The sequence below is a fragment of the Natator depressus genome, chromosome 4 (assembly GCF_965152275.1).
Source record: "Natator depressus isolate rNatDep1 chromosome 4, rNatDep2.hap1, whole genome shotgun sequence".
Lineage (NCBI taxonomy): Eukaryota > Metazoa > Chordata > Testudines > Cheloniidae > Natator > Natator depressus.
In genome coordinates, this window is record NC_134237.1 from 25,455,817 (window position 1) to 25,474,941 (window position 19,125).

The 19,125-nt window shown below is 43.4% G+C and overlaps 1 protein-coding gene across 3 annotated transcripts in view; it reads right to left on the bottom strand.

Moving 5' to 3' along the window:
* Positions 1 to 14,581, bottom strand: part of UNC5C (unc-5 netrin receptor C) — a 342,715-nt gene extending 328,134 nt beyond the window's left edge. For 2 of the 3 annotated variants that reach the window (XM_074950645.1, XM_074950643.1), the window contains exon 1: positions 13,867 to 14,581. In XM_074950645.1, the coding sequence (XP_074806746.1) occupies positions 13,867 to 13,990 (124 nt within the window). In that variant the 5' untranslated portion in view covers positions 13,991 to 14,581. The remainder of the gene's footprint in view (positions 1 to 13,866) is intronic. The other variant, XM_074950644.1, reaches the window with a different exon arrangement.
* Positions 14,582 to 19,125: the final 4,544 nt, after the last annotated feature.

Sequence of the window (19,125 nt, forward strand, 5' to 3'; positions counted from 1 at the left end):
GCTATTAGCAGGAATGGACCCTTTCTAAAAAAATCACTCTTTCCTCAAGTGTGTTGTCTGAACATTCCTTCCTCTGATTTAGTGACTGTCACTGAATGCAAAACAAACCCAGGGACGCTGGAATCTTCTGTTATCTTTAAAACCAATGTATTAACCTTAGCCCAGGCTCAGCCAGCAAAATACATTTTCTACATTTGTGCTGCTGGTGGTGAAACTTTTGTCTTTGAAAACCAAATCCTGCTTGCCTTACTTAAGCAACTAAGTTCCATGGAAGTCTGTGAGGCGAGGTGGATGAGTAAAGAGAACAGGCTTTGGTCCAAATATTGTATCAAATGCTTTTCTAAGTGAGGACTGTTTTTAATGAAAAGTAAATATTCATAGACAAAGCTCATCAACAAGATTTAGCAAATGAATAGTCCATGCAGTGTCACGCAGTCATTTTAATTCAGTTTTCATCCTGTGATTTCTTATAAATGCAAATGTAAGACTTTCCCTTGGAGACTACCAGCCACAGAAATATTTATGAAGAAAGTCAATAAATTAGCACTGCTTTTTGCAGTTAAAAGGTTTCATCCAATAGATATATTCAATACACAAAATAAAATCTGAGAAAATAAGATCTAAAGGGAAATATTGCAGGGCAGGGAATGGACAGAAACTAGCAAAGCAAAATGGTTATTGTCTTTTACAGTGCACATGTAAAGTGTTTGTCATACTGAATGATAATGAATGGTCTTATAGAGGATAACAGCCCACTATTGATACCAGCTATTGGGGGCATTCTTTTAGCTCAAATTGTAGCGGCCCATGCTTTTAATACTGAAGGTCTAAGGTTCAAAGCCTGCTAATTGCTCAGGCAGGAAGTCATGACACCAGTTATATGTAATATATATTTATGTGGATATGAACATATAGTTGGCCAGTTTCTGCTGTCTAATATTAGGGTGCCAATCTGGAGTTATTCCATAGACATGAAAAGAGAGGCTGAGTCACTGGCTGCATAATTTAGCCAATAGTTTTTAATGTAAAACAATGAAATTAATCTTTTAGCAGCTGAAGAGCCACTTCACTATGAACCAGAGGCAGAGAGAGCGACACACAAAATCATTCAACTTATGGGGTGAAATACTACCCAGTACAGAGGGCCAGCCCAAGTCCTATATACCACTTCAGCCTCCCTTTTTCCCTATTTTGAAGATTTAAGTGCTGCATATGCTTTGCGTTGATCCTCTCCATGGGGGTGAATTGTACTAATTAAGAAAACCAAAATATATGCAACAAGTATCTTACAGTAAATATGATTATATCCATAAAGGTTACAATAAGAGCAGGGGTGTTTAGGACTCAGTGAAAGGTTTGCCTTTCAAAGCCTTTCACCAGCTTTGAAATGTCTTGTTCTATATGTCACAGACTCACGCTGTGAGAGCAAGTGTCTGTCTGAGTCTCCATTTTTTCCCTGGGGGGGTCCCACTCCACCGACGGCAGGATGCTCTGTGAAACTTTGTTCAAACCCAGGAAAAGAGAACAAAATACAGAGCTGCAAAGCCCCAGGTGGCTCAAGAGCCACAGAGTTAAGAGGCACTGTTGCAAGCTCTTGTAACAAGTAAGCCTCCACATTCATCTAATGTATTTATCAATGCATGTTAAGACAACAGAGCCACAACATGGACAAAATCCTGCAGTCCTACTACAATGACGCATGGCACCATTTACTTCAATGGCTCTTTTGCTTGAGTAGCAATCAAAGATATGAGCAACTCATTGCATAATACAGTCTTTTTGCCTCCCTGTACAAACTAAATATCATGACCCAGATTCCAATATACAGTATAATTACTGCATAGATAATGCCAGATCATCAGCTGACGTAAATTGGCATTGAAGTCAATGGAGCTACACCAGATGAAGATCCCCAAGGGAAAAGTACCAAAGCCTTCTTTGCTGAACACGGGCTATCACAGGGTAGGGAAAGCAACTCAACTGGCATCCCAACCAACTGACCTTCAGCTCCTGGCTTACCTTTTAGCACTCTGATCACAGTTAATTTAATTAAGAAAACAGAGCAATTAGTACCCTACTTCCATTTCAGTTCAGCAGTGAGGAACACAAGGACAGCTATGGAACTCAGTTTTAGTTGAACTAGAGGCTGAAGAAGTTATTCTAGCCTTCAGAAGCTGGTGAGGAAGCGGAAAGCAGCAGTCTGGAGCCATGTTTAGGATGACTACATGAAATAAGGTTGTCAGAAGAATGATGGCTTTGAACGAACTAGTTCACACATTGGTCCAAAAAGCTCAATGTGCGGGTCACTAGCTACCCAGGCAGGTTCTGAGCCAACAGAATAAGGTATAGAGCGCATTACATGAATGGACGATCACATGGAAGATTTAACGCATCCCCATCACATATGTGAGCAGAGAGCTAGGTCTGAACTGAAGTGATGGAGGTTTATAGAGCAACATGAAGACGCAGTTGCTTCAATAACAGAAGAAGGGTTCCTTCTTCCAGCTATAATGAGATACTAGTATCCAAGGGGACTGGGAGAGTTTTATTGCCATGGTTCCCAAATCATGAGACACCAAGATTGGTACTGGCAACTTGCCTGAGGGTCAGCCCTCATTCCATGTCCATTTACATATATTTTAAGTACTCTACACACCCACAATATTTACATGGACCTGAATCTTCTTTAACAGATTAATAGAAATAGCTTGTTTGAGTTAACTGGCAATAAAAACCTGTAGGTAATCAATTTTGCCCTCACCCTGGAGTACAAGAAAGAGGAGCTGTGGGCTTCATTATAGCACTCATCTAACTACATGTGACCCTCAGAATTCACTTAGTGAGCTGCAGCTCACGAAAGCTTATGCTCTAATAAATTTGTTAGTCTCTTAGGTGCCACAAGTACTCCTTTTCTTTGTGGCATTGTGATTTTCTTAAGTTGTGGCTACTTATTGCTATTTCTGGTAGCTCATTATTTATAAAATTGCAGTAATAAGGCTGACAAAGAAAATCACTATTAACGTTGTTAAGAGGGGAGAGAAGAATGTGTCTGTCCCAATTTAGAGCACAACTGGCAAAAATGTAAGTTAAATTTACAAAGAAAAAGTAGGCTAACTCAGACTGAAACCGTGGGCATGATTAAATTCTCACTTACACTGGGGTAAACTAGGAGTAATTCCACCAATTAGTAAGTGTAATTACACCAATATAAGAATAGTTTAACTGAGAACAGAATAAGGCCCATTTGCTATATTGACATTTCTGTGTCCTAATTATTTGTTCCTTGGATTTTGTATGACTGAACTACAGTTAGCCTCATTCAGTGGTACCACATTATTTTCTTTCAAAATGTAACTTTCCAACAGAAACATATATGTTGGGTCTGGGCAAAGATAAACCATGCATTTTAAAACTAATAAATAAATGCAACACTTCATAAGAGTGCAATTAATCATCTACCCGGAATCATTTCAGCAAATTTATGGTAGAGCTATTGTTCTCTGAGAATCTTTTTACTAAGTATGTTCCCAGAGTGTCCACTATTCATTTCCGTACATGAAATGTACCAGATGCAAGCAAAGAAACATCTTTGGGACTATTCGTTTTAACGAGTTTCCAAACTAGCTTGAGATAGAGTCAATTTCCTCTGAAGGATCTCAGAACGGTTAGTTGCATGTTCCCTGGTATATATAACTGATGGAATTCAAGATTTCTCTAACAATTACATCCAGCACCCAGGGGATCAACAAAAACCCAAGTTTTCCTTTTCTCAAAGGATACACTGTTAATCCACATAGCTTAACATTTCAACCTTTCAGTCAGTATAAGACTAAACCATAAAGCTACTTTGTTTCATGAAAATGGGTGAAAGGAGATTGGTAGATACCAGATAATGAGCAAATGCTCAGCTGTTGCCAGGTCAGTTGAACCTTACCAAGCTCCTCAGCACTATACTTGATTGTTACCTCAGCAAGAGAAAAAGATGCTGATTTAATTGCCTAGGCAACCTCACAGTGTTTATGACTTGTACAGGTCCTTATGAGTGTAAACTGACTGATTAAAATACAGAAAACAGTCAGATAAAATGTTCGTGCACCGAAAGTAAAGATGAAGGGTGTGATTCTAATTTCACTTACACTGGTGTTTCCACCAAAGTAACTCTATTGGACCAGATTCCGATCTGTGCAAATTCTTAGTAACTCCGTTGACTTCAGTGAAGTTACACTGATGTACATGAAATAAGAATCAGTCCTATGGTTCCTACTACAGTTTTTAGGCAATCATATTAATTAGCAAGTACCCATTTCTGAGTTATGAAATACAGTTTTGTCCTTAGGCTTTAATGCTTACATTTTTTCTAGACACCACCCAGTGAATACAAATAAGCCATAAATGAACAAAGATCATTTCAAATTTCATGAAGTAATCTAATATCCATCAAGGTAGCATTCCTTTTGTGCAATCTGTTTCACAAATTGTCAGACAAGAAACAGCATTGTGTGGAGCCATGTGTACAATCTTCAGCATTCGAGAATCCTGAGTTCTAATCTTGGCACTGCTACAAAATCGTTGTGTGGCTTTGGGCAAATCCTCTTACATCTCTCCCTCTGTGTTTCCATCTGCAAGAATGGGAACAATTATAGCCACAGCAGGAGATTCTGAGGATTAAATAGTTAATGTACACTAGGTAAGATCCCATTCCATGTTACAGCCATGCAAAGGTGTGATAAAACTTCCCTAAAAAGGAATTAATGGTTCCTCCAGTGTGGGATATGTGCAACTGATGTAAAGCAGACAGCCACCTGCGCATTTCTGTCATGGCTGTGTAAGGGACATGCCAGGCAGGAGCAAACATGGCCAGAACACTGTTGTGTTCCAGTGTTCCCTGCTGGTGTAATGGTCCAGAGGTGGCTATTACAAACTGTTGCAAGTTAGGGTAGCCATGAGACTGCTCTAACTTGCACCAGGGGCCAAACTGCCCACTATGGGTACCTCTACAGAAAGAGTTGTCACCCCTTGGCAGCGACTCTCCGAGCCTGGGTCAACGGATTCATGCTTGCAGGGCTTGTGCTACAGTGCTAAAGATAGCTGTGCAGGTGTTTGGGCTCAGGTTCTGGTGCCCAGGGAGGCGGGTGGTCTTCAGAGCCCAAGCTGCAGCTCCGAGCTGCAATGCCTAAACAGCTATTTTTAGCACCACAATGCAAGCAAAGTCTCTGTTGATCCCAGCTCTGAGACTCACTGTCATGGGCTGCGTAGATGTATCCTACTCTGGGGTTTGGCAAAGTGCAAAGGTGGCTTTAAAGCCAACTTTACCTCCCCTTCTTTGTATGCACGGAGTGGAGGTCTGGCACCACTGACTGTAACTAGACCACAGTGCCTGATTCTAGTTACACAAGTGTAAAAACAGTGTAATGAAGAGGAGAATCAGGCCCAGAAAGTGCTATAGATATACAAAGTATTATTGTCATTAACCAGTTTTGTAAATCAAATCTAACTCTGTGTTTTATTTTTAGTAGAGCTGGTGGGGAAATGTTTTGCTTTTTCCCATGAAAAATTTTAACAGAAATGAAAAATTGTTATTGTCAAAACGTTTCCACAGAATTTTTTTTCTTGTTTTCATTGAAATACTGAAATATTCTCAGTTTTGGGCAACTTTAAACCAAAAAGCCTTGGCCAATTTGGCAAACATTTTTGGTTTTACTGAAAATTTTCATCAGACTGGCTGAAATTTTTCAGGTTTTGGTTAGAGTTTTTGATTTTTCAATCAGAACAAGAACTAAAAGAAAGCCAAAAAGGACATTTACCAGGGAAATACCCCCAACTGGTAGAAAACCACTTGAATTAAAAATTTCAGACAGCTCTGATTTTTAGATAATGGTGTGACAACGTATAAAAGGAGCTCCTTCAATGCCAGTGTGTAATGAGTTACAAGAATTGCCCACGTTTCTGCTTATAAAATGGGTTATTTGGGGTGGAGCTATACAAGCTTCAGAAGCAATGACTACCTGGGGGGAAGGTTGCGTGCTCTCCCCTCCTAGCTTACTGAAAGTGGAAAGGTGGTTGTTACCAAGTGTTCTGAGTTGCTTTGCTCTTGTTTCTCAATCTTTTTTGTATTAACAGAGCCAGCCCTGAGGAAAGGGACTTGAACTGAACTAGAGTTTGGGGCTTTATTTTATTTCCCTTGAATAGTGTACCTGCCTGTCAGCTTACAATCAGCCACATGTTACATTGCTTAAAACTCATTGCCTGTGTATTCTTGTCTGATGACAAGATTTAAAAAAATGCAAGTGGCATTGTGCAAAATGACTATGTTTAATTAAGAAAGGGTGAAGTCCTATTAAACCTTCAGGATTTCACCCACTGCTTATCGATATTGAAAATGGAACCCCAGTTAGATTTGGCATAGCGAAATGTGGTATTTACAATACAAGTAGATCACTGAAGGAATAGTGTTATTATTGGTTTGACACATTCCAGCATATATTTCTGTTTATTTTCAATATACTTTTATTTTTAAAACGTTCAAAACACTGATTTCAAATTATGCAAATAAAGTCATTGTTTGGATGAAATGTGCATCCCAAGAGCTTAATGTCATTTCCTTAATATTTCCTGTTGGATAGACAATATTATGATGGAATTCTCAAAAGACATCTGATCTTGAGACTGGACTCTGTGGAGCACATGCACTAAATCACAATATCACTGTTCTTCAGTCCTTGAAAGCTGTTGGCAGTGAACTATGCCTTCGTATAACACTATTCTGTGGCTGTGTTGGTGGTGGTTGTAGTAGACTGGAAAAACCCTGCCTGTCTCTTTTATTCCTTGCATTTGATCCCTGACTTACACTTTAAAAGCTTATGCTGTTTCATCACTGCAAGTAGACTCTGAAGGCAAAAATGGCGAATGAAAATGACAGGCAAGGTAATTACTGTTTTATCAGTACTGACTCCAAGACTGCTGCCTGCTAAACTTGGACACCTCCACTGGGTGGCTAATAATGTGTACACTTGACAAACTAAAACATTGCTCTCCCAATTCCAAAAACAAAACAAAAAATAAAAAAATAAAATATACCCCTTGTTCTTTACTGACATTTACACTGAAATATATTACACCCTAATGGAAGAGCACTCAGGCTTAAATTAACCTTTATTTTAGAGAGGAATGTGCTCAAATGTCATGAATAGAAAACATTTTTTTTTAATTAAAAAGGCTATCTACGATTTTGAACAATTGATTCCTTACATTCAGTTAAATCCTCCTGGCCTGACTTACACCAGGCTCCCCATGGACTTTCTGAGTAAAGCAAGCAGGATTTGGCCCATTGTAAAGAAACAACTCACTTTTTACAGTAATTAAAAAATCTTTTTCTGGCAAACCACAGAAGCACTGTTTGTACCATTTTCCAAAAGGATAATTGGAATTCTTCAAAAATTTCATTTGGTTCATTTGAACTCCGAAAAGATAACAGAATGAATTAAACTTCAGGAAACAAACATATTGTACATTATAAAATGGGCTACTGATAACAAGATGACTGTGTTGCTATGCTGAATGAAATTTCCGCATTTAGGTTCATTTTCAAACCAAAGATTTGCCCAGAAGTTCACGCATGCACAAATGGCCTTATCATGCATGGTAAGAAAGCCTCCTCTAATGTTCTAAGCTCTCTGAACTCCTCCTGACTTCAGAGGGAATTGGGGGTTCTCTGCACCTCCTACGATTGAGCCGAAAGAGCCTGCTGCTCACAACAGCAGTCTTTTACTGATGTACAAATGTTGGCATAGTCATGTGAAAATGCCTTTTAAATATAAATATAATACACATTTCCTTCTTTTTTGGTCTGCAGGCCAGCTATTGAACTGATTTTCCTACATTTTGAAACAGAGCTTTACTTCTGCTTTCAAGAATACTGTCTTTGAAAATTAAATTAAGAAAATCATTTTAATATGTTTAATGCTATTTTCTTTTGGAGTTTTCATGTCACATACTAAGTTTTTCCCAGATTACAGTGAAGAGACAAAGTTTTGAAACTGTGATTTTAAAAAGTCCACATGATCAATGATTCACCTATGACTAAACACAAGAGAAGTGTAAATGCTGATCATCAGGATGATTAAATGAATCCATGTATTTTAGTTATGTAGGCAACCAAATTACAAGGAGGGATACCAGTATGATGGAAAGACATCAGAAATGGTGCTGTACTCAGTGTTTATACTTTTCATTAATTTTGTAATCTGATGCTAATGACTGAATACTTATAAACAAAAGGCCAGATTCTGCATCCCTTATTCCCAAATGAGAAGTACCTTACTCCACAGCTGGCCGCATTGATTTTACTGTGATTTGACTAAGTTGCCACTCAATCAGCAAGTAACGTTAGTGGGCTATTTCGATTTCAATGAGGATACTTGCAGTACTAAAATCTAAATAAGGGATAGGAAAATCTGGCCCAAAATGATTAATGTCATTGAAACCTGCAAGGGCACATGACTTTAAAATAAATTAATTTTCACAGTGAAATACTACTCGGCACTTTCTTTACTCATACAAATACTGTTACATCCACGCTATCAAATAAAAATGGTCCACTGATGCATCAAGATAATTAAGTCCCCCCCCCACACACATACTCCTTTTGCAACAAGATGCAGTTAGGTATTTAATTAAAAAGTGCATCCCCAAAAGGTTAGTATATTCACATGTTATATTTCACTTTTTCCACACCAAGCATTTTCAGACTGCTGCTGTTGCTAATAAAGGGTACTCTGAGTTAGGACAAATATCTGCACATATGACTGTTTTATGGTTTTCTTTTTAAATTATCACTTTAATTTAATTAGGTTTTGGGGGTTAAGATTAACAACATTTTCTCTCTCTCTCTCTCTCTCTCTCTTTGTACATTTTTGTTTGTTTTTTGGGGGTTTTTTGTTTTGTTAAGGAACAACCGAAACAAAACCTATCTAATTTGCACCACCTTTGACTTTCATTTTGCCCAGCTCTCACACCATCATTACTAGCCCAAAAATCTGTCTGTAACATCCTCATCACTGAGATATCTGAGTGCCTTACAAGAAATGACAGCAACTGCATTATAACTTCTGAAAAACTTTAATGTGGATTCAATGGCAGAAATTGGCAAATTCCCATCAGTTTATTCACACAGAACAGGCATATAGAAATAACAAACACTCTTACTGGAGATGAGCCTGAGTTGGTTAATTCAGATCTGGGTTGAGATTTGGAAATCCCTTATCTCAAAATTTGGGGTTGGTCAAATTCTTGTCCTGGGCATTGTCCAAAATCTTACTCTGGTTTGGCCCACTATAGAGATGGGCCCCAATCTTGAATATCAGATCATGGTTTGTGTCTGGTTTGCTAAACCTCTTGATCCTCCAGTGTTCAGGGGTATGTGGATTTGGGGGCTCTGGTGTACATTACCCTTTAACTAAAACACTGTGGGCTTTTCATATGATTTCATGACAACTGAAGAAAAATATTTCTATGGCTCCCGTTAAAATAAAAAAGTTAGTAAAGTAGAAAGTGTATGTCCTTCTGTTGCTGGTTAGTAGCTCCATTGAATGGTGTATATACTGACATTCTGAGACACAGAGATATGCATCTCTAGAGAGAGGGGGGGAAAATCCACCAATTACTCAATTAGTGGATTTATTTTCCAGGAGGCACTGGAAAGAGAAGGAGAGAGAGAGCTCCAAAAATGCCCAAGGCATCCTTACCCTACTTCAAAAGACGAAGGGAGTGAAGGGGGGAGGACAAAAGCACTTGATAGTTATGAAGAAATAGTATTAGAACCAAGTAAAATTAAAACAATGCCCTGACTCTTTCCTTCAGTCAAAAGACAAACAGTGCTACATACTAAAGGGGGAAAATGGGGGCAGAATTCTTTTAGAAAATAGCATCAATGGGGTGTGGATTTTGCAAAACCAAAACCAGCAATGACTTGGAGCCAAGTCCTCCAAAGACCAGAAGACTATGTCTGCTTCAGAGAAAGGGATTCCAATTTGGCCATTTTCTATTACTGGTCACACAAACAGTTCAAAGCCATATGGATGCCGAGTGTGAGCATTCATGGGTGGAGGGCAATGGACAAAAATAGAGAAGGACTTTGGATTGCAGGTTGAGTAAAAATCAACCTATAATATTTTTTTGTGAAGAATTAAATAAAGTGGAGGAAAATCTTACCTGACCCTATATGAAAATGAAATGAATGAAAATTTCATAACAAGGCTGCAGTTAAATTGTAGCACCCTTTGTCACACAGCACTATTAAAAATGGAATTTGACATATATAGACATCATCAAAGCAATATACCGGATCTGAAGATCCCCAAACTCTGGGAAAGATTGCAAATCCAGATCTGCATCCAAAATGTATGTCTGGTTCTAGCAAACAAGAAATGGAAAGAGAAATCTGAAAAAAACCCAAACCAATGAATCCTAGTCACATTCTCTGGATTCTTCCACTCTGGCAAGTAATAAACTTTCTATCACAAACAACGGAAAGAGTTGCCAGTTATCTCTCCCTCTCTTTCTCTCACTGCATGATCACAGCTATATTATGTGTCAGGTACCCTATTTACTACTCTCATTGTAGTTTACATTGATACCTTTCTCAGGTCTAGTGGACTGATCCTCCCCTTACCTATTCTGGTGTGTGCGAGGAATCAGGCCCAGTGTGTTTTCTGTTTGTTTTGTTTTCTGTTCATTTTGTTACGAAGAGTAAATTTAAGAAGTAGCAAAAATGGAATGAGGTTTAGTAACATGTTAGTGACAAACTGAAATTGCAAGGAGCTCTCTATGTCTATAAGAAGTGAGGTTAGAGCGATCTGAACTCTTGGATTTCTCCTCCACCCCCTCATCCCATCTGTCATGTGAATTACAGTTCTCCTGACTGCTTAGTAGTTGAATACCTTCTATCCATTGTCCAATTTCATCAAAGAGGATCCTTTCTCCTCATGACCCCTATTTACAACTATATTCATTGTTACATACTCTCCAATATATAGGTTTACATGCACAGAGTACAATTAACACCTTTATGTACATAACATGTAACCTGCCCTGGCTCAGACTTGAACCAGCGATACAAAATGATTGGACAAAAAAACACAGAAGAAATGCAACATGATGCTCCAAAATTTTTACTTCATTCACATTTTCTGTAACCTCTTTTTCATGATCAAATTTCTGATGTACCTTACTTATGCTGGCTAAGCCCAGGTCTCAGTAAAATGAGATAAATCTGAGAATAGAATAAGAGATCCCTTGTATTGACAGAAAATTGATCAGAATAACCACACAGAGAAACATAATATACAACACATTTATCTTCACTCAGTCCTAAACAAGTAAGCTCTCAGATCTGTGACAGTCAGCCAGTGGCACCAAAGTCCTCTGGAGCCCAGAGCCATCAGCAGCACTTTGGTATAGTACAGTCAAAAAGGCCATAAATGAGTGTGCTTTTAATCACAGGGTGATTATATAGGGGGAGATCTGCAGAGTCCTCTCAAGTACCTCTCCACTGAGATCATTTTTAAAAGAATTCCTTCATGCACAGTATGCCAACTCTCCCGCATAAAGTCTATGTCCCCAGAATATATTATTGCTTGGCTATGACAAAAAATATATCAACTTCTAATATCTCTTTTTCTTCTTGGTAAGCATGCAAACAGCTCTTTCAAATGTTTTAATGAACCTAATCTTCATTATGTACAGCACACAGAAGCAACTAATTTTCACCATTTATTGACCATGTTGTCACACAAGCAACCCGTTTCCATTCCTTCCATTACTGATATAACTTCTGGAATGAGAGGGAGTTGGAGGGGAGGAAGGGACAAGCAAAGTTTTATGTGCAGTCAGAGTGTGAGAGAGAAATAGTATTGTACAGACATTATCTGTAGTGTAATAGCCAGGACGAGTGACATATAGATTCAGTGCTCTTTGTGGCGTACTCAAGAAGTAGCTAAACAGTCACTGTGAAGGGTTGCAAGTAATGATCCTTTTGAAAGGGGCATTTTACAGTTCCCTACAGACTATACTAAAAACACAGTTGCAGAATTATTCACAGAAAACTGAACAAGTAAAATAAAAAAGAGTTATATTACACTCTACACATTTTAACTCCCTTTGGGCATATTATACTTTGGGCAAGGAAGAAAAGGATAAAAAAGGAGATCTGCTTCTTCTCAGCACAGAGAGGAGACAGGGGAGTTGATCCTGTCTCCTCAGCCTATCAGAGATTTACAGAAATGGCTAAAGGAATATACAAAGACACACTATCAACACTTCCAATTTGCTATTCATGATGCCCAGCCCATCCTCCCCACCTTTCCAGTATTAATCAGCTTATCTCCCTCTTTGACTGTCTCTATTGAACTTGCTTTGTTCATTGATTGATCTCTTTTCTTTATTTTGACGTGATAAGACCTAGGCCTAGTTCTGCTCTCAAATTTCCCGATCACGACCCTTTTAACATGATGTGCCTTTATCTGGTGCCTTCATTAACTCATTCGCCCTAGTCAGGTTCAGAGGGTCTCTTTCCAGCACCCCCAATCACACAGATGTTAGAGCAGCAAGCAGACGCTTACGAATAAAACACCACCACCAACATACAAACATACACCTTTCTCCTGACCGTGCCTGGTTTTAACCTCCTCAAGTTCCCGCTGAAGTTCATTGCTCTCCTTAAGCTTTCGGTTCTGCAGTCCAAAGGAACGGATGCAAACAACAGCTCAAAGGGTATGCTGAGTTTCAGTGTGAAATGGAAGTGTGGGCAAAGGCGTACGGCAGCAGAGCCTTCCTTACAGAGGTGGAGGATTATTTTATTTGTTTAAACGAACTTGTCAGGTCGATGACCCAGGAAATGACTATGATTAAACAAATCACGATACCTGTTTACCCGAGCTACCCATCAGGGACACTAGCTGCGGCAATACACACATCACACAGCGGTCGCTCAAAGGGAAGGCACAAGAGTAAGGGACGGTGGCAAGGAGGTGCGAGTGCCCAGGTTGGTATGGGAAGTGCAGACCAGCTCCGGGCTGCCCTCCTCAGCCTGGTGTCCTCCGCTACCCGGCCCACCGCTCCCTTTTGCCACTGGTGACAGCCTACCACCCAGGATTGCGGAGCCCAGATGTCCCCTTATTGGAGACCCATCTTGGGTCTGTCTCCTTCTCCATCTTCCCAAGATCCGGCAAAGCCATTTCAGCAAGGGAAGGGGGAGAGAGGGGTGCGATCAGAACCTCCCCAGCTCCAGCAGGACTTCGGACTTTTCACTCACACGTAAGCTGCAGGGTTCTAATACACGTGGATCCCAGCCTCCCCGTCTCTCTGCTCCGGGAGTGGGAGAATCCGAGCGTCCATACAGCCAATTCCCCGACCCCCTTGCCGTTCAAGTTACTCTGCAGCACGGGCAGGGAGGATGCATGTGTGCAGAGGAATGTATTACACACAGAGAGAGAGGAATCATCACAAATATGCACGATGTGCCTAAATACACACAGATGCAGAGAACACGCATATTAGAGCAGTGCCAGCTCCTTATTCCCCCCCCCCCCCCCCGAGAAAGCTTCCCCTGGTCATTTCAGTTAGTTGGATGCATTGCGGGAAAAATAAATAATTTCGGTCTTCTCTGTCCCTTTTTGTATTGATCTGCGAATCTCGATAGATAGATAGATAGATAGATAGATAGATAGATAGATAGATAGATAGATAGATAGATATCCCGGCTAGCTGGGGAAGTGGGAATCCAGGTGCACAGTCACTAGCTCAGGAGGAGTTGAGGGAGGCGAGGCTGGGTGGCTAGCTGAGCCCCCCCCCCCCCCCCCAGTGGCTTACCTTGCGCTGCGGAGCCCGTGCTGCTGGCGCTCAGGATAGCCAGGGCAGGTAACACGAACGTTTGCAGTAAGTATCCCAGTCCCAGTCCGCATCGGGCAGCCGTGCTTTCCAGACCTTTCCCCATGGCTGGTCAGAGGAGCAAGCCAAGGAGGAAAAAAACCACCAGCAGCAGCAGCAGCAGTCCTCGGGAAAAAGCAAGCCCCGCACTCCACTTTCTTTGGGCAAGGGGGGAGTGGGGGAGGAAGGGAAGGAGAGGGGAGCAGCTTTTCAAGAGCCTCTCCCTTCTTCAAGTGGCTGCTTCTCCTGCCACTCGTCCGGTCTGGGGAGCCCAAAGGCTGCCACCAATGTGCCCCGAGTCTGCGCTGCTTTCACAGCCCCCCCGGCTTTGCCACCGCACCCAGGCACAGGAGGAGAGGTGAGGAGAGGAGCCCTTTTCTCCCCCCCGGTCTGCTCAAGGTTGCGCGGCGCCGGTCAGGTGCCCAGGCTGCTGCTGCTGCTCGGTGAAGAGGACTGGTCATTTCACAGTCCTGAGAACAAGTCTGCGGGAGCTGGGTCTTGCAGAGGAGGAAGAAGCGGCAGCAGCGGCAGCAGCATCCTAACTCCGGCCGGGGGGTGCGCGGATTTGCATATGCGACAGAGAGCGCGCGCAAACTGGCGCCGAGAGAGCTGCACGCGCACCTAGCCCTGTGCCCGGTGGAGCCAGGGACAGAGCGCGCTTGCCCCTCTCTCCCGCCCGTGACTGTTATAGCGGAGAGCGCAGCCCTGGCTAAGGCACATTGCTCCATCCAATGGAGCTCAGCCTTCCCAGAGACACCGGCAAAACCTGCGCTGGAGTCCCGGACTGGACCGCTATTGCCCAGTCTGCCCGCCCAGGAGGCGGGAGAAAGGGCTCCTTTGCCAGCCTGCCGGGTGAAAACTGCAGAAGAAGAGCCAGGAGCAACCACTGAGGGGGAGCGGCTCCCCCACCCCACCCCTGCAGACCCCACCCGCCCATCTGGGGAATGCAGCAAGGAGAACCCCTGCCAGGGACCGATTGCTCTGTCATGCACCCCTCACCTTGCTAGCCGGGTACTCTAAATATCAGGAAGCGAAACATTGTTCTGCCTCCAGCCAGGGCACCCCCATCCCGCAGCCTGAGATTCCCACAATCAGTCAGTGACCTTCCGTTTTACTACAAGAATTGTACCCGGGCACCACAAAGTGCTTCGGTGTATCACCGGGGCAGCGTACGCGTTACACTGCGGCCGAGGAACGTCCCGAGCTCCCGCGGTCCGAGGCTGGTCAGGGGGGAGCTGCGGGGCTGTGCACACTGAAGCGCCCGTTCAGGAGCTCCACGGTACAGGGCAGAGACACCAGCCCCCGTCTCAGAAGCAGGGGCAGACTCACAAAACGTAGGGAGGAGACGGCCCCATACAGGTGACTGGGCCCCCCCAACCCCCCACCAGGTGGCAAGAGAAAAGTTATGGGGGACCCGAGACGTGGACCAGGAAGGCTGTTGAGGGCAGCTGAGCTCTAGGGAAGGGGTCAGATTTGTCACCTCCTTGGGAATTTTGGGTCATCCCCCAAACAGATCTGGCTCCCACCCACCCCTCCCACTTGACAAGGGGATGACATCCCCAGGCAGGGCTCTTTCCCTTCTCCACAGGGGAAGGGGCAGCCTCTCCCCTCTCTCCACCAGCGAATCTGTCTTCTTTGCCACCCCAGGATGTGGGCTGGGAGATTTGCCTCTCTCCTTCCTCCCCACCCGAGCATGAAGATGAACTCCAGGAATATGGGCGGGGGGCGGGGGAGGAGAGGGAAGCTGACATTCAGATTTAGACTGTTTTGGGGGGAGCAACATTTCATCCAAATGTTAGGAGGCCTGAACAGGAATATAATCCAAATCCCAATATTGGCCTCAGCCATCCTGCCTTTTTTTTTTTTTTTTTACCATAAGGAGTTAGGCGGAAACTCACTTAGTTGGGGAGCTCTGTTTCTCATACACATTCCTGTCTGTGTTAGACCTCTTAAATCTCACTCATTAGGGGGAAGTTTCCCACATTTTGAATTCATTTGCCAGGAAATAGTGCTTTAAAACCTTTTTTGAGTATGCAGAAGTACAGCAGAATGCTCAGGCCAGCTAGGAGATACTGATCTATTACAGTTGGCTACTGATGGTAACATCTGCAAAATCCGTAGAGGAAACACTCCTGACTGCTGCCACCACAGTGTAGGAGAGCTCTTACAAGCAAAGATGGTATTCCCAAAGGCATTTCCTTTTCCAGGGCTCAGCAGGCCACTTACCTTGGGTGAGGTGAGGCGAGAGGGCATGAGAATTATTTTATGCTGAGCTATACTTGCAATATTTCCATATATGAACAAGCCCTACACACCATTGCCCTACACACCCAATGGAAAATATTATTTATTATTTTCACAGGTGTGCACGTTGCTTTACACACAACAAATATCTGCCCCAACTCTAAAGCCGACATAGCACAGCTATGGTTGTCAGACAAAAGTGTGGGGAGAAGTTATGGAAAGAACAAGAGTTGCAACTGTATTGCAGATGAGACCTGCTTTTGTTCTATAAACATGTCTCGTGGTTTCCCGCTTGAATACTTATGTTGATTATATTGGCTTTTCAGTCTTTTGTAAATTATCCGGTTAATGCATCAACAGAACAACAACAACAGCAAAGCGATGAAGGGTTGTTGGAACGAAATATGTGTTGCAATGAAAGAGTCACAATTTCGCGTGATTTGTTCTGAAGTCTGCCTCATTCAAAGTGTTGGCGGTCCTGCGTGGAGTAGTGGGGGGCAGGGGGCCACAGATCTGCACCTCTTTTCTCTGCCAAGGCCCTCTTGTCCCATTGCAATAGAGTTGTCACTGGGTTCACAGCTCAATCCTCCAGCACGGATTGTCTGGGTGAAATGAAATCCCTTGGAGCCCAGTCTTTCAGAGGAAGAAAAAGAGCAGCAGCCTAAACTTTGCCCAGGAGAGTGTGACTGTTGTGTCATACGGACATTAATATATACAACTCTAGCGCACACACGGAGCGGTGTGTGTGGAGAGAGACGCGGACAGAGAGAGATTGCGTGGGGGTGTTTGCCCCTCTCTCCTCTGCCCTCTGCGAGGATCTGACATGCAGGGACGGCGAGCGAAGAAGCCCCTGGCTCAGGCACGCTCTTCTAGCCAATGGGACTCTGCCTTTCCGGAGATACCAGCAAAACCTGCGCTGGATTTCTGGGCAGGAATCGCCGTGCTACGTCCGGCAGAGCAGAGCATCCCCTGCTTTCCTGAGCGGGGGTTTCGGGGAGGGGCAGAAAGGACTCGGCCGAGAGAACTAGGTGAGTCTGGCCGCTGCTCTCGAGAGCGCTGACAGCGGCAGCCAGGAGCTGGTTGCTTCCTTCCCCGGCGGGGGAAGAATGCAGGGAGAGGGAGAGAACCCCATTTTGGGAGAGGTGAAGAAAGCAGACCCCATGGAAACCCGGCTGGAGGAGTCCCGCTCCTGGAGGTGGGAGCGTGGAAGAGGGGAAATGAACGGGACTCTGGCATGGAGGGGAGAAATCCTCTCTGTGGAATCCCCCAGACAAGAGGGAGAGGAGGCTCTCCCAACTATTCAGCCCTGCTCCTGGGTAGATACTGGCAAGTCATGGCTGGGGAGCTTACCCTCTAATGTGGGGGATGAAAAAAGCGACCTAACTCCTCGCTGGTCCCTATCAGTTCTCACCTTCCTTTCCAACAATCTTTTATCACTTCTAGTAGGTCCCCCGATCAACAGGCCCAGCCCAGCAGTACAGGTATCAGAGATTACCCTGCTACATTGCTTTGCAAAGGTACTGCTTTGTAACAATTTACTGTGCTGATGAGTGAATCACAGCAAATAGCCCTATGCCTATTTATGGTGCTTTTTTCCCCGCTCTAGACACCAGCCCCAGATTTGGTGCTCCCGAGTCTTGTGACTGAAGCTGGTGCCTGAGTGGGTGGCACGTACACAAAGAATTTTCCTACATGTGACATTTGTTAGGCATTTTTGTGTAATCTGTTAAAGTTGGGAAGTTTTCTCTCATTTGTTTAATATTCCAGGAGAAACTTTGCAAAGATAGAAAATTATGCAGTACGTAGAAAATATATCTGCTGCAGGGCAAAATGATTGGCACATCCACTATCACGGGGACCCTAAGTCATTGGAAGAAAAAGGGCACAGTTCTCCAGTAAATGGAGTTCATTTATTTTTGATGATCCAGGGATTCCCATGCTTAATACTTATTTTTTGAGGCTCACTGTGAAGTCCGTGGTTGGTAACCTGACCTCATGAAATAGCTCCATCCCACTTTCAAAGCAGGTATCCCCCCAACTCGGTCTTGGGATCCCCTCTGGCTACAAACCCAGCAGCCTATCTCAACGAGGGGTGGAAAAGTATGGGAACTTAGCTGCTTCGGAGCCACAACAGGAGTAACTGCACAAGGACAGTTATTCCGAGGCTGGATGTAAAGTAGCTGCTGGACTCTTCTGTATCCCTCCTACCTAACGTGTGTCAGGTAGATGCTAAGCAGGGGATGAGCAAGACCTGAGTAATGCAGCGTGGGATGCAGAGTAGTCACAGTTCTACGGGATACTGACTTACTGACAGGAAATGCTGAGCAAATGGCTTTTCCCTGGGGAGTAGCCCAGCCTGTTCCATTACACGGCAGCCCCTTGACAACACATTCTGCTACTGTGTGAAACACAGCGAGGAACGCAAGCTGCTATAACTAGAGCTGTTTATTGGAGAAAATGATTTAAATGACAATTCTCATTGACAGCACTTATATAGAGCTTTTCATCTTAAAAGCACTTTAAAATAATTTTGGATCATATTGTGCCACCTAGGGTGAGTTCTGGGTGCCCTTAAGGAGATACATTGTGCCCTTGAGATGCATTGTTGCCTCTCCTGTACACCCAGGCAACTCTGCTGACCTGTGGGTTGAGGCAAGGGGAGAAGTAGTATGTCCTCTCCTCTTTTGGGATGGCATCCATCCCAGGAGGCACTAGTGGGGAGAAATCCTTGCACTCTCCTGATAACAAGGAATGCATTTGTACCTGGTCCTGAACAAGAAGGCTGCTTCCATCCTTCCTCCATCTTGCACATCTATTCAAGAGCCAGCAACAATTGATGCCTCACTTATTCTTACATTTTTCCCTGTGAGAAAGTAAAATATTACTCCAGTTTAATAGATTTGGAAACTCAGACTGGGAAGTGAAGTGGCTTGGCCAAGACCACTGAAGGATTTAGTT